Source organism: Rhyacophila brunnea, unplaced genomic scaffold (genome assembly GCF_057557595.1).
Source record: "Rhyacophila brunnea isolate RB1 unplaced genomic scaffold, BYU_Rbru_1.0 scaffold_4, whole genome shotgun sequence".
NCBI classification, from domain to species: domain Eukaryota; kingdom Metazoa; phylum Arthropoda; class Insecta; order Trichoptera; family Rhyacophilidae; genus Rhyacophila; species Rhyacophila brunnea.
This window is the reverse complement of record NW_028233068.1, coordinates 10,678,056-10,694,400: the sequence shown is the minus strand read 5'-3', so window position 1 is coordinate 10,694,400 and position 16,345 is coordinate 10,678,056. Positions and strand designations below refer to the sequence as shown.

The window sequence follows — 16,345 nt, the reverse complement described above, 5'->3', positions numbered from 1 at the left end:
CAATTAATAGAGCTCACCTGCAAACTCTGCACAGTGAATTTGGCGATGAGCTGAATGGCCTGCTGGTAATTGTCCACCATCACCAGTTCTCCCAGCTGATAGTTGGACTTGAGTCTAGCCAATAGCCTACAGAACTCATGGTAATTTGCTGGATCTGATAACCCCTGTAAAAAAATATATTCCCATTCAGTGTTAGTAATATAGGAATGCTTGAATAGAGAGCTCTTTATTTTACTTCTCAGCAAATAAAGTGCCAACAACCATCATTTTAGAGAGATTATTCCCTTATCTGCGCTACATAGCAGCAGTAACCGTACGTATTTTCGGGATAGATTTGGTCTTCGGTTATCTGTGTGCGAAAGGAAGAAGGCATTATGTCTAAAATTGCTACTTTTCGGGAGAGACAAAAGAAGGTTGATTTTTGAAGCATTTTGTATGGATACTGTGTAGAACCTCGATAATTCGAAAAACGATAATTCGAAAAACGATAATTCGAATTTCGCCGTTTTTCGAATTTTTCGTAAATTTTAACCCCAAGAATCATTTTTCATACAAAAAGTTCGTTATAAACCGAAATTTTCGTTATTTCGTAATTCGAAATGGAATTTGGTCCCAAAGGCCATTTTTATCCATATAAAACGAAATAAATAATAGTAAAATACTTATTTTCTTGGAAAGTAATAAATTTAAACTGCAATTAAGTAGGCAAACACCTGCAAATTTACTGATGGGAGGCAAATCCCAAAGTTTAAGTTGTGGAAAAACCCAAAAACTCCTAATGTACTATGACACAAATGACTTATCCAAGCATCAATATTATTATTGCAGGGGATGTCAATCAAGGTACATTTACTTGTCATTCATGTAAATTCAGAATCCATTATTTTATTAATGTGAAAAAAATGTTGTTTTACAAGGTAATCTTAGCACATAGCCACTAAATGGTTTTCAGTGAAAAAAAACATTTATTTACGAAATTTCGTAATTATTAAGTAACTAACTTGTCATTTTTTTTATAACTGACACAATTACGTTTTTAATATGTATTTTAATAAACAATGGGTTTCTTATCTTTTAAAATGTAAGTTGATAACAACTGAATGTTTAGATTAAACTGGCAATAATAATTACACAGTGACCCATTGTTTGATAGGACTAATTCACTAATTGACTTAAGGTGATGTCTCTAGGTAAAGTTGTTATCGAAAAATAGCTAGAAAAGTTTATTAATCGGTAAATATATATTCAAAAGTAATGAGAAAAATAAAATAAAAAATTAAGAAGTATCATGGAGTTCTATATACCAAAAATACGTGTCAAATTCGGTACATTTCTATTGGGTGGTAAGAATGAATGACATAAGATTTATTATCAAAATTACGATAAAAATGTACGTAAATCTATTACCCAGGGAAACGCTAAACGAAAATTGGAATTTATTATATCCTTATATCTTGTTTTTCAAATTTAAAAAACATCGATTTAGAGGTTAGAAAGCACGCAATTAAAATCGAAAAACCTCGGCTTAGACGCATTTTATCGCGAAAAACGCTTAGCGTTTCTATTAAAAATACTATTTATTAATTTTTACGGCAGTAATTTGAATTTAATCTTGTATTTTTGTATATTAACGAATCGATAGAAATCGAAACAATAATAATTGCCCAAATTCAACCGATGTTTAGCTGTCCGGTGCTGCCACCGTGGAACTATTTCGAAACAATACACATATACAAAATACACACACATGCAACAACATGACATTGAAAATGAAACTCACACATAGACAAGACAAAATAACATTTTTCTGCTTCATTTTCGCTAGGATCAGTTTGTGGTAAAACTTCGACGCGAAATTGCCATATGAATAAAAATAACTTAATAATTAAAATTACAATATTTACTTAATATACGTAGGAACCTGCCTATATTCAAAATTTGAAACTGCGAATTATTTGCAATTAGTATTTGCTTAAATTAAAACTGTTTTTTATCATTATTTATGATAAAAATAATCAACAAAATAAACAAATCTCGCATTTTAACATATGGTAGCATTCGTGCTCTCGATCGAATACACAGACATCGAATATCGGGTTTATAACAATTCTTCTTTATTTTTTTGCCATTATTATATTGTTTGAAAACAGGAAGGAATCGACTCATCAGCATAGATAAGATACTTCTCATCAGTAACATTTTTGTCAAGTAAGTAAACTTTTCAGTGTATAATAAATAATATTATTATCGTACATCAAAATGACAAACTATGTCACGCAGTTTTGATTGTCAAACAAACATTCAAAAATTATTTAAAAGAGTTACATATACTGTATTTTCAATCACCATCATGCATTTATCATCAATATATATTATTTTAGGCGTATACTCATCGTTTTCGTAAAATTATAAATACTTTACGTCAGTTTGAGGTTATGTTTATGACAAATGTCATCGAGCCTATCTTGTACGTTTTGTAAATTATCTAATAGATAGTGAATTTCTTTCATTCGCATAATATGATTGTAGAAAATCAAATATTTTATGTGCTTTCAAACACGTGTCCGTGTTTTTAATACAACATAATCGTAAATTGAAAACGTTATCTACAGTGATAAGTTTAACACGAGTATATGAATATAATGAGGATATGTTTTTTTGTTTACATATAGATAAATCTTTTAATACTGATGAACTCGACGAAATATTGGACGACAGTGACTGCGAAGTCGGCGACGGTTACGAGTCCGACAACAGCGACGACATTTACATTCGACATTTACAACCTTCGACATCACAATCCAGGGTTCTTCCCTGGCTCACAAAATGGTAGGTTTACAATTTTCTTAATAATATATTTATTGGTTTTATATACCATCCAGTCATACATTAGATTCATTCATGCTTTGGCATAAAAACAAGAATTCATTACATCTTGTACACATGATGTAGCGATTGTCTCGAATGAGGAGTTGATGGTTTGAATAGTAAACTTCAATCAAAACATATTATTGCCCATCATTATTTGTATTTTTACTGCTAAATACTTGAATTAATGAGGAAATATGGATTATGTAATAATATTTTTTCCTATTGTTTCAGTATGCCGAATGCTGGTCCGGAATTGGAGGAAGATTTGTTGGCGAGAGGGCATGTTGCTGACAATGTACGCAGCTCCTTTTTCGAATACTTCAACCTCGCTCTCTTCGAAAAAATAGCTGAGCAGACAAATTTATATTCAGCACAAAAAAGGGACTTGTGGTCGGTGAATACGAATTCGAAATTCGTATTCACCGTCATCCAAATTATGATGGGTACATTAAGGTTTCCGCAGACTCGAATGTACTGGTGTTTATGATCTAAGCATTCCAATCATTAATCAAGCAATGCCCAGAGACGGGTACTTCGAACTGCGGAATCACTTTCATTTTGCAGATAACACTGCTGACCGCATGGGCTGCACAGATAAACTTTGGAAGATTAGTCCCTTTTTAAGTGAGGTTCTAAAAAAATGCCATACTTTGCCCAGACCTGCTCATAACTCCATCGACGAGCAAATGATGCCGTTCACTGGCCGCTGTAGACACAGGCAATTTGTACTTAACAAGCCAAATCCTGTAGGCCTTAAAAATTTTGTTCTCGCGGCCAGAGATGGATTAGTGATAGATTTTCACATATATGTAGGGAAGGGAACGGTATCAGATGGAGATATGAAGCAGTTCGGTCTGGGCGCAAGTGTGGTCAAGTTACTCTGCCGGACTCTCCCCAATCCTCCTGCATTGTCTATACTGATCGTTTTTCACTAGTTTGAAGCTCGCCGATTCGTTACTTCAAGACAAAATATTCTTAACTGGAACTGTCAGAAGTAATAGAATCGGCGATGTGATTAAGAAATTAAAAAAACGATAAGGCAATGCAGAGGGGAGATTGGGATGAGAAGGTTCGGTAGGATGACAAAGTCTGTGTAGTCAAGTGGAAAGATAATAAATCCGTGTTATTATTTTACACTGCTGTCGGCAGTACTCCTGTTGGTACCTGCATGCGATGATCGAAGGAAGTAATGAGGAAGATCAGTGCCACTCAGCCGGCCATTGTAAAGCACTACAATATGTCGATGGGTGGCATTGATCTTTGCGATCGGGTAATTGCTTATTACAGGACTGCGATGAAGACATGCAAATGGCCTGTGAGGGTTTTTAACCACTTTGTGGACTTGGCGGTAGTAAACTGTTGGCTAATGTATATGCGGAATTGTAAACTAGAAAATGTACCCCGAAAGGATATTATGGGACTGTTGTCGTACTGAATCAGATTAGCGAAAGCTATGATTCGGTATGAAGATCGGGTAGCCAACATTTTAACACTGCCAGCACGAGGTCGGCCAAGAAACATGTCGACATCGCAGGTAGACACAGAGCCACCAGCTCGCAGGAGAACGGTTTTCCCCCAACCGATCGCTGAGGTACGTTTGGACAGCGTTGGCCACCATTCAGCATCCGTGTGCAGATACCCTGGATGCAAGTCCCGCACCAGGTATATTTGCATAAAATGCAATATATACGTGTGCACAAAATTTTGCTTTGAGCTGTATCACACAGTATAGGATGCAGTTCAAAGCAATTTTAAAGTAGATATTTAGGGTTTTATTTCATAATTTTAACTAATTTTAAGTGTAAATATATTTAATTATCCTATTTATAATGTTTTTGTATTGTTTTTATTGTGTAATGTTCTATTAAAATTGACCATTCCTATGACAAGTTGTTTTCTTTACCTTCCCTAAGTTTATAGAGTAGGTAATATTCATCTGCAGTGTGACCTGGTAGCATATATAGTACATTAGGATCGGACATGGTTGAAACGAAATGAATTGGGATGTCTATATAATATCGACATTGTCATAATTATAACTACAGTCGAACTCGGTTATTACAATCTCGGACATAGCGAGATCTCGGATGTAATGAGGAAACAGTCGTTGACATTTTGTATATGATTTTCTCCATACATTTTTATTCACTGTTATAACGAGATACTTATCGGATATACCGAGCTAAAATACTGGTAATGTGTTGATCGTTTAAAGACATTTCGACCCTAAGCAATAAAATCCGATCGGACAGGATGCCGCCGGGGACAGATTACGTTTATGACACTAGTTAAGTGTCTAATTGTTGTTTTCGCCGACAATAAAAATACCTATTCTCTGATATAACGAGTACCGCTTATAACGAGCAAATTCAGCCGGTCCAACCTTCCTAGTAATAACCAAGTACAACTGTATATTCCTTATTTTGTTTAATAATAATTCGAATGGCATTTGTTTTGCTATTCATTTCATATCATTCTTTTATTCCACCTATACTAGAAATTCGATGTAATTGTCAATTGTACAAGATTAAACTCAATCTTATAAACATTTGTACTTAAATGTTCATTTACTACTATAAATGAATTTTACTGTAGAAAAATATTTATATTAATTCGTATTGACAACGTAAAAAAATCTGGTTCATTGGCTGGACAGGATACCTTGTATTGCCACTGTAAAAATAACTACGGTAAACAAAATGTAAAAATCATAAACACTTTAAATCAAATCGACATGTTAGAATTGTAAATATTTTATGGGGAAATATTAATTGTAAATATTTTTACATAGGTAAGTAAATATATAATAAATTTAAATGCATTTTTATCAAACTTATGATTTTTAATATGTGGCGACACACAATATTTTATTTTATATTTTATTGCCATCTGGTTGCGATCGACGAAAGTTTTTAGTAATACATTTTTAGAAATTCATGGTAGATGCCTGTAGATGCCTTTAGATGGCGTTGAAGTCACATTTGATCGTAAATTGAGGCAAAGAATTCGCCTTAATGAATTCACATGACATTTTTATTATTGTTTATAGAATATTAAAGAGTTTTATTTTAAATACAATACACACCTACATAAGTACCCGTTTTTACTGTGAATTTGTATGAATCTAGATTAGATTTTCGAAAGGAACAACATTCTTATTTAAGAATTTGTATTCTTGGTAGGTACCTATCTAACTGGATGTCTGAATACTCAGTAATTAGTGCCTAATTACATATGTAAAAAACACATATTTCGAACTAGTTCACCATTGAATTACTTTTTTCACTGGTAAATACCACGTAACACTATTTTTCAATACTGCATCGTCTCCATTCAAATTGACGAAAAATTTTTTTTCCGGAAAATTCGATTTATAGCGGTTTTCGCTAATTCGAAATCAAATTTTCAGGGTCCTGTAACGTTGCAGACGTCACCAACGGGCTAATTAACAATTGTAATTAGTGGAGAGGTTTTTCTCTCGCGGGCAATACAAAAATCCTGCGGTTGGCACTTCAAGCTTCCGGGTTTGATAAGTGGTGGGGGGAATCGATGTCAGGCGATCGAATTTTGTTCGGATCCATTCCTTTTCTGGTTGACCCTTGGGTACGAGAGGACGGGGGAGGAGCGAGTCCCGCTTGGCGGGATCGCCAAGCGGCTGTAAATACATTTCAATTTCATTTTTTATTGTTAATTAATTTTAAGTATTTGTTTTAATTATAACCTCACTCACATGTGGATATTTTGGTTTAAGCTAGGTTAAGTTGCTGAGAACTTATTGTATTAATATTTTAGTTTGCAGACGATAATATTTCTTTTGTGTAACGTAAATATTCGTTTATGTATAATATTACCGTTGTTTATAAACGATGGTGGTTTGACTTTGACGTTATGTCGCCATTTTTATACCTTCATAATTAATTGTTATTACGATTTAGTACCATTGACTTTTAATTACAATGTCATTAAATACAGTGAGGTTAAATTATCACGGTGTTTCATTTAATTTAATTGTATCCTATAATATTATGTTCTTTTCTTTCACAGAAAAGGCTTTGGCGTCCAATTCGAGTTTAGTTTTCAATGCTCGCAATTAACCGCTGCAACGGTATGGTAGAAATGTCCATCGGATACCAATTGATTCCGATGATCCTTTCCGTAACAGGATTGGAATTCGTCAGAGAGATAGTGCGAAAACCCAGTACCCTGAGCTAGCGGTGCCTGTTATCCACATAGCTTGGATAACAGTGTTAGATGAATCGTAGGTTTTATGTGGCCTAGAAGTTATAATGTACCTTTAACATTCCCTTCGAATTATCGAGGTTATACTGTATTTGAATGTTTCTGTGTGAAATTTAGTAATTCAGAGGCATTGATTTAACACATCCTTTTGCTCATTTGTGCATAATATGTATATTATGGTATAAATTATATATATTATGGTTCATTTAGCATGTTGAACTCATTTTTCGCTTTTTAAGACTTATCGCACCTTTCCGTTAACTTACAGAATTTTATTGATACTTATGGAATAAAGAAAAATACATTGTTGTAGGTTCGTCAATTATCGGCAAATTGAATTAAGTAATCACTTTGCCATTGTATTCATAAAATATCATTAACAAACATCACTTAAAGAAATCACAGATGTCGCAATTATTGTCTGTAGTTAAATCTCACCTGCGGGTTCTCCAGTATATTCTTGACTCCCGACACGAGGTGCGTCAGAAACTTAGCTCTCTCTGCATTGCTGAAGAGTGAGCGCCTCACCGAAGCCACCTGGACTAAGCAGGCCAGCGCCAGTGACGATAAAGACGGCGGTAGCGAGTGATATAACTCAAAGAACAATTTCAGGGTGGTGGAATCTAGGAAGGCGGGTCGCCAGCTTGTAGGAATCTGTGGACGGACAGTGATTATAGACTGTGTTAATACACCAATCGATCATCTTTTCTAATATACTTCCATACAGATAATAATTACACTAAAAAGATCATATGGGCCTCCACGGAGTGGAGGTTGGTATTAACAGATTTTTTGTTTTTACGAGAAATGGATGTTAGCCAATTGCTCAACCTATTAAGTCCATATGTACTCGTGACTCGAACACAAATTGAAAAACAATATGTCTATTTGCCAGACCCAGGATTTGAATCTGGGACCCACAACATTGTAAGTTGACGCGTAAGTCGCTCAACCATCATGAGAGTGCAGATATGTAATAGGATATTGAAATTATCAATTATAGATTATTGAAGTGGCATAGTAGTAATTCTTAAACCAATGGTTTTTATTAATTCTACAATTTTTGAGTTATTGATATTACCCGTTGTTTCGGGCTATAACCCAATCTTCAGAACAATCTAATTATAGCCTAAGTTAAATATCTGAAAAGCGAATGTTGATACTCTGTTTGAATATTGTGCCACAGTGAAGGGGGTGTTCTCAGCACCTATTTATTTCGTCTCATTATACATGACAGTGGCGTATCGAGAGTTTTATATTGTTTATTTATTTTTAGTATTTATCAAGAAAGAGAGAAAGGTGAAGTGAAATCAATTCGGGGTAATAAAAGGGTTTTTTTCTACAGACTTAAACAGGATGACATCTACATTCATTAAGTCACCTCTGGACTTATGCAAGGAATTTATTTATCTCAACTTGCACCATGAAGCCGATAAGCACATAACTACACTGGTACCGAGTTGGCTCTGGAATATGTGGACTATAATTTCATCGCCGTAAATGTCAAACGAGTCAGTCCACAAAATCATAAAGCTGAGAAATCGGTGCGCAAAGATTTTGTGTGACAAAACATTTCTTGATTGACTTTTTTTGTTTTCAAAGATAGAACGGTGAAACTTTGAACATACCATATATTTTGTGATGTTATCTTTTTATTATTTTGAATGGATAACTAAAATAAATAGTATTTTAGAAGTTGTGTGTGTTATATCTCTTAACCACTGAATATTGATGTACAGTTGGCACACTTGTGTGGTAGTCAAAAGAGTTTTGTGGCCCAAATCCATTGACTTTGGCATCTTTGATGGTTTTAAAATGCTTTTCTGTACTTAACTCATTTTCACCAAATTTGTAGCTTGACTCGACGGTGACGATTTATAAGACAGCATAGAAATAAATTAGTAATAACCTGCACTGTGTAAAGATCGTCAGAGCTTTCATCAGAGCTGGTGCCGATGAAATCAAAAGTGAGGCAGTTGATGGCCAAACGAAGAAGCTGTGTGACGAGGGCCCGCTGTCTCTCGTCCGCCAGGTCGAGGGCTTCGTCCCGCGCCGATCCCAGCAGAGAGCATGCCAAGCGGAACAGTTCAAACAGCTGCGTGTCCCTGTAATCATACCAATTATGAATTCACTAACTTTAAATATTTCTGCGGCACAATTTTAAATTTACAGAATCAATCAATGATTCCATAAATCTATATAATATTATAACAATTATAACAATCCATGGTTAAGGCGAAGTCTTCACTGAGCCTTTTTTAAAGAGGCACCTAGCGGAAAAATACGAAGCTTGCAATTTGAGACATTTTTTTGATAATTTACAATTTCAACTATATTAATGAATAAATATGTATCTGAAAACATTAAAAATAAAAATATTTTTTATTTTAAGTCAAAGACAAACTTACAATTGTAAAAAATGTAATAAAATGTGAATTTGTTCTATCGATCCGCACCCTATTATTACATATATTTTATGGTCATATTTATTATTAAAATTTAGTTTATTAAGTTTTCTAAGCATCACCTAAGCGATTTTTGACAAATTCATAGTTTTAATATTTTTTATATCTATTTTAAAAAACATCGATTTTTATAAAAAATATAAATGTGTATAACTTGAAATCCTTTTTATTTATATTAATATAAATATTTTATTTAAGTATATTTATAAAAATAATTGATTTGATATAAATAAAAAGGATTTCAAGTTATACACATTTATATTTTTTATAAAAATCGATGTTTTTTAAAATAGACATAAAAAATATTAAAACTATGAATTTGTCAAAAATCGCTTAGGTGATGCTTAGAAAACTTAATAAACTAAATTTTAATAATAAATATGACCATAAAATATATGTAATAATAGGGTGCGGATCGATAGAACAAATTCACATTTTATTACATTTTTTACAATTGTAAGTTTGTCTTTGACTTAAAATAAAAAATATTTTTATTTTTAATGTTTTCAGATACATATTTATTGATTAATACAGTTGAAATTGTAAATTATCAAAAAAATATCTCAAATTGCAAGCTTCGTATTTTTCCGCTAGGTGCCTCTTTAAAAAAGGCTCAGTGAAGACTTCGCCTTAAAACAAAAATCATAAAAAAACTTCACTACATATTGGTGTATTATTTTTCAACTAACAACTAACAATAGAGAAGCACTGTCTTACCGAAATGAGGATGCAATCTTCCTGTGTTTAGTTATTGACCTATTGGCATCTGCGTCAGAAATCTGGTTCACCTCCAGGGTGAGCTGCGATAGTAGCTGTACCCCAATCGTACAATGTTCTACTGGACCCTATAAAATCAAATAACGTTAAAATATCCGACTGACAAGATTGACAGATTAGAGTTACGGCCGTCAGCCATTATTACTTAAGGAAGAAAAGGAATAAATAACCGTATTAATTCTACACAGTTGGTTCTAAGTGTACAACTGGATATGAAGAATGGTAAAGATGTTGTCCGGAGTATGGAAATCAACATTAGTTAAAGAACTATTCATATTAGCATATAGTGATTAATAAGAATGCTACATAGTCATCATTATCAGCCGGGGTCAATCCGCTACTGCATCAAGGCATCCCCTTTCTTTCAAGGCCATTCTTCTCAGTCCCTATTTCGATGCTGCCACATACATCCGCCGGAACATTGAGATCCAGAGATTTTTAGGGTATTTACTGTGTTTTTCCATTCTCTGATCGACATGCCGGCTCATTTCATCAGCTAGGCGACCTTTATCAGATGGCGTACTCTTGTCTGCCTTTTTATCCAGATAATAATCTTGTTGAATAGTGGTCATAGGCCACTAACACTTAAAACACTCGTTAATTAAACTTCAATTTATTACTTGCAGCAATCAACATGGAAAATTAAAATGCCGCTTACCTGCAAAAAGTTTGTAACATCCGCCATGACGTTTCTGAATACATGTTCGTCTTTGAGTGAATCGAACCATCCTAGTTTTGTTATCCTTGCATATAATGATACTAGAGCCTACAAACAATTACAAATAATGAATAAATAGATGCTTCGTCCTGTAAGGCTATTCTAACATATCACTTATCATCCAAAAAGAGCTGCATGTGATAAATATATCACATTTATCACTTCATGTATTCAGGCAGTTAATTATTACAATAAGTTAACCGTCTGAACTGGCAAAAGTGCTAAATTTTTAAAATTGTTAAATTTTAGAGCGAGATAGAGTAAGTCAATTTTACATATTGAGAATTGAGATGCAAGACCTGACTGTTTTGAAAAATAATTACGTCATGGCTGCGGGTTACTAATAAAATATGTCATTTTGCAATTACCTGTACAACAAAAACAGCTAGTTTTTGCGTTGTGGCCAAATAATTTAGAATATAGTTCCTTATATCTAGCCGCTGCTGTAGCGAAAGCACTTGTGTGGACCTATTGAAACAATAATAAAACAATGTTATTACCTATACATGCAGTGAATAAATACTAAACTACATACATGATATTATGAAACCTGTAGTAGTTCATGAATATTGAAAAATATACTGCTGCTATAGATAAAATGACAAATAATTTTTTTGACCATGCCCGATCTAATAAGATCATATGGGTCTCCACAGAGTGGAGGTTTGTACTAACAAATTATACTGCTGTATAAAGGTCTCTCCAGCTCCATTCATTCTTCTCGGTACCTAGTTCTACTCTGCCATATACATCCACGAAACTTTACGAGCTTATTAAGTTTTACGCCAGCTATTGTATCGTGGAATTTTGTTATTCAGGACGTTTATATAAATTGATGTAGATTCACCATACCCACTGAATGAGGGCGCCACATGCTAATATTTGACATATCATTCAATACTTTTTATACTGTGATGAGCTTAGTTCTAAATTCAAACATCAGACGATTTATGATAGTATGTACATCTATAATGAAGTATTCATTTTTTCTTTCATCTTTTACAATACTGAAAATGTGTAGAATCTGTAGTATCCGTGTAGTCTCAGACAAAAATTGAAAACGTCAAAAAGATACCAGTCGGAAGTCATAGCGAAGTTAACCAGTAGACAATCAATAAAGCCCATAAAAAAAACGATTGAAGAATTCCTTACCTAGATACCAATCTTGCTAAAGTAGTGGCAGCTAATAATTGTGCATAACTAGAATCAGCTCGTTCCAGAAGAGCCTGACATCGACCCAATGTATCCGAAGATTCCTGAAAATAAATAAAAGGTCATAATGATATCCCAAACTTGACTAGAACTCCTATTATCAAGATTTCATCATAGTCATCAGCTTAGCATGAGCATTTAAGAAAGAGACGCAATATTGGTGATGTTTTCAAAGAATGGCACAAGAAATCATCCCCAATTATCATCATACTGTTTATTGTCCGCGAAGGCGGGTGTTTATCGTCTACTGTCACCAAAGTCGGCAGTTTTTAGATTACACCTGTCGTATCATCTTGTCTCACCTATATTGCTCATTCTTGTTTCCTGCGTAAACTATCAGACCTTACTTTTATAGCCCGTTTACACGTGCATGGATTTACTGCTGGCAGTATGTATTTATCGCGATGTCTCTTGCTGACACTTGAAAAATGAAAATTGGCGTAACAATTAGCATTTTTAATTTACAAGCTATGCTTGTAGTAAATCCATGCACGTGTACTATAACAGGCGTATTTTGTCATAGATGAGGTAATCGAGTTTCTACCGTAAAACAAAATGACTAAAGTGACATAGAAAACGTTTTAAGAGAACTGAATTTTAACGCTTTCGCTGCTGAATAGATAATGAGATTTTAATTGCCCCCTTTAAAATGCACGTTAATTACATCGATCGGCCGCCTGGTCATTACGCACCGTGTGCGTCTTCCGCGTCCAAAGTATTAAATGACCACATAAATTGGATGTCTAAAATGCAGGACTCTTTCTAGGGCTTCCGATTAAGATGTGAAGGGTGGGTATACGTCATACGAGCTATTACCTGAAATCCAACCAAAGCCTTCTCCGCTTCCTGTCTCAACGTAGCGTCCTGCGCTTCGTACAGCTGTTTACAGAGCAATTCTATCTGCCGCACCTCCTAAAAAAGAAACAATCACATGTTTATTAATCATCAATTTTGAAACTACAACCATTGGCCTCTTCCTAAAACTTTCTCCATCCCGAACAATGTAGTGCCACCACTTTCGAATGCTGTGCATCTTTATATCCCCCATAATGCTATCCAACCATCTCACGGCTGTCCGGGGGATGCATACATAGACAATGATTATAGACCAGGGATTCCTATTTGTGTACGCCCGCCGCTATTCGACCGCAGCAGAATTTTTTAAATTTCAATTTTATTTTGAAGGGTTTCATAAATACTTATTTAATAAATAATATGTAATTCAAACTCATTTCTCTACAATTATGGGGCACTGACCAATGAAATGCAATGCCCAAGATCACACTGACTTTGAGATTAATATTATAATTTTTATATAACGTTTACTTTGTATGTGTAAGGCAACCACGACGTGTATTCATGTTACAGAATATAAAAAATAATTTTTATATTTGCTTAGAAAAAAAAGGTGGTGCCCACCGCCCTACCAATACTTTAAAATGTGCTCTAGGGCTATTATAAAAAACACTACATCTATAACCTTTGAACACAGTACCTAATTCTTCAAAATACTTTTTGTACATAACAAAGAATTTGTACTCTAGATAGTTTTAGACGGATTCTGTATTAGGAATTTTGAAAGCAGTTCCTTTTTCGAATCCAACGATTGTATGTGTAGTTTGTATTGGTAATAACTTCATTATTGTCTTCTTCTATTGGCAACACCAAAAACAAAATTTCAGCTCGCATTCTGGTTTGAATTCAGTTGCTTTATTTACACAACCTATGTACGATTATTCATCTTAAAAATAATGATGTATTGCTTTTGGTTTCCTATGTAAAATTGACAAAGGAGTATCGTTCCATAGATACACTGTATACTTATGATTGTTTTGATATGGCAATATGTGAGATGCGTGAAATGTCAAATTAAAGTTGAGTTTCCAATTTAATGACTTTAAGTATTCAAGGCTTATTTGGCAATAGCAGTATATAAAATCAAATTATAATGGAGTGTAATAGTAGAAATGTGAAGTTCTCTTCAAATGGACCAGCAATACGAATCAGTAGACCAGAGGTCCTTTTCTGCTTCAATGTCATACATTTAATACCCATCTATAGAGAGGATGTTTTTCAACATATTATATCCATAACTATTTCACACTTAAATGAATCCATGTAGCAACAACAAAAAAAAAACACTTGCTTATTTCTTTTGGTAAATACAAGTCATAATTCAAATATATTAGCCATTATGTAGTTTCTATGACACTATGACGTCACCTATTATATGAAAAGGTAAAGTAAATGAATGCTTTGATATGTCCCATCACAGCCTAATAACTGTGGCAATTTCATAATATAAAATATGTGAAAAAGTTTTAATTGTCTACAATTAAAACTAAACAAATGACTGTAGTATTAGTTATTTAATTTTTATTCAGTATATAGTAAATTTCCGGCAGACTAACCAAACCTGAGTGTGATTGTAAATATTCGATAATTTCAAAAGACCCCAGGTAAATGCTAAAAACTCCGCATAAATTGAATACTACGACCACCAACCGGCATTGATTCTTATAATTAACATAATCAGCAACAGTCAGAGAGTTCATAAACAAAAATCATCAAATTAAGTTATTTGTGCGGTGTTATGAAGTCGACACGAACATAACGTCATGTTTCGATATTATAAATGAAATATAAATGGTGGTGTGTTCAAGGGATTCGTATGTAGTCCAATAAAGATTTTATCGATAGACAGGTCTATGAATATGATATAGTTTTGTAGTATGTTTGTTTGAAATCCGGTAAATTGTCAAATTCAAACTCACCTGTTCTGCCATTTTTCTTGTTATTCCTTTACATTTGTGACGAAATGTAATTAATTGGGAGTGCTCAACTCCATTTGCTGATGGTCGAAGAAATCAACTTGTAAAATAAATATGGCAATGTTTCGTGTAGCTCAATATAATAATTAATTGTTAAGCATAAATGGCGTGAATTTCATTTGACAGCAGGCCCAGCAGCTTTTTTCGGATGTCCACCATAGAACAAGAGCTAGAAGTTCGTTGAAAAACTACTGCACTTTTCGTTTTCATCAAACCGAAAGCTCTATGCCATTTTTGTCTATGAACAGATAGACACTAGGCAAGACGGGACAAACAAAACGACAAAATCAGATTGTTTTGATGATCATTCCGACAATCGGTTGTGTTATCAAATAAAATATAATATATTTTATTATAATATATTAAGATTGTAGGTACATATTTATTATTGCATGAACATTAAAATTAGTCTCAATAAAAATGATGCACTGACGAAAAGAGAGTCCAATCTCTTTGTGCACTGATTAAATTAGGTACAATAGAAACCGCTGACGTCGAAATAGAAAATTCTAAAAACATAATAATAAAATAACATTACCGATAGCAAGTAGTAGTATAGCCAATACTAGCTATCTATGATTACTATAATATATATAGATTGACCTACATACTATAAAAATAGTATTGTATTATAAAAATATACTAAGTATTTCAATGTGTCCCGCGAATGATTCCACGTCTATGCTCAGTAGGTACGGTGACAACACGTTATTTTACTGTATAGGTCAGGTTCTTTTTATTTCAGGCAATGTTCGTTAGATAGGTAGGTAGGTACCATTTCAAAATATATTTGCAAATCCGTACCTACTTCGATAGCAACTGAATTGACTTGCTCTCAAAGATATTTTTTTAATTGATCAGGACTTCAAAAAAATACTCATAACAATTCAGAGAAAAAAATTAAGAGTAGGTACCTACTTACGTCCGCAAGCAAGACGTATTGTAGATGGGTAGGTACCTACCTACCTACTTTACTGTTTCAGATCCATTCACTATTTTTTTCTCAAATGTGATGATCGTATCGGCAGTACATAGTATGAATACCTACAATAATTATATCCACATAAGTACCTACCTACGCTTTAAAAATACAATAATTTAAAAAAAAAATGGTGAATACTTGACGGTGTTAAATCAAATAAACAGTATGGCAGAATAAACAGAAATGAAACAGGATTTCTGAATAATAATAATAAAGCCGCGTTGACACGGTCCAAGTACGATCCAAGTAC

The 16,345-nt window shown here is 33.7% G+C and overlaps 1 protein-coding gene and 1 long non-coding RNA gene across 3 annotated transcripts in view; one reads left to right on the top strand and one right to left on the bottom strand.

Moving 5' to 3' along the window:
• Ranbp16 (Ran-binding protein 16) overlaps window positions 1–15,335 on the bottom strand; it is a 43,645-nt gene extending 28,310 nt beyond the window's left edge. The window contains exons 1-9 of one of the 2 annotated variants that reach the window (XR_015071476.1): window positions 15,057–15,335; window positions 13,099–13,194; window positions 12,223–12,326; window positions 11,439–11,538; window positions 11,011–11,118; window positions 10,293–10,420; window positions 9,020–9,215; window positions 7,549–7,764; window positions 18–164 (exon numbers count right to left, since the gene is read on the bottom strand). Coding sequence is in view for 1 of the 2 variants with exons in the window: in XM_085954014.1 (XP_085810140.1) it covers window positions 18–164; window positions 7,549–7,764; window positions 9,020–9,215; window positions 10,293–10,420; window positions 11,011–11,118; window positions 11,439–11,538; window positions 12,223–12,326; window positions 13,099–13,194; window positions 15,057–15,068 (1,107 nt within the window). In the remaining variant the exon portion in view is untranslated. The remainder of the gene's footprint in view (window positions 1–17; window positions 165–7,548; window positions 7,765–9,019; window positions 9,216–10,292; window positions 10,421–11,010; window positions 11,119–11,438; window positions 11,539–12,222; window positions 12,327–13,098; window positions 13,195–15,056) is intronic. The other variant, XM_085954014.1, reaches the window with a different exon arrangement.
• Window positions 2,072–4,756, top strand: LOC147066867 (uncharacterized). The gene is made up of 3 exons (XR_015071478.1): window positions 2,072–2,208; window positions 2,673–2,829; window positions 3,103–4,756. It is a non-coding gene; the product is annotated as an uncharacterized LOC147066867 (long non-coding RNA).
• Window positions 15,336–16,345: the final 1,010 nt, after the last annotated feature.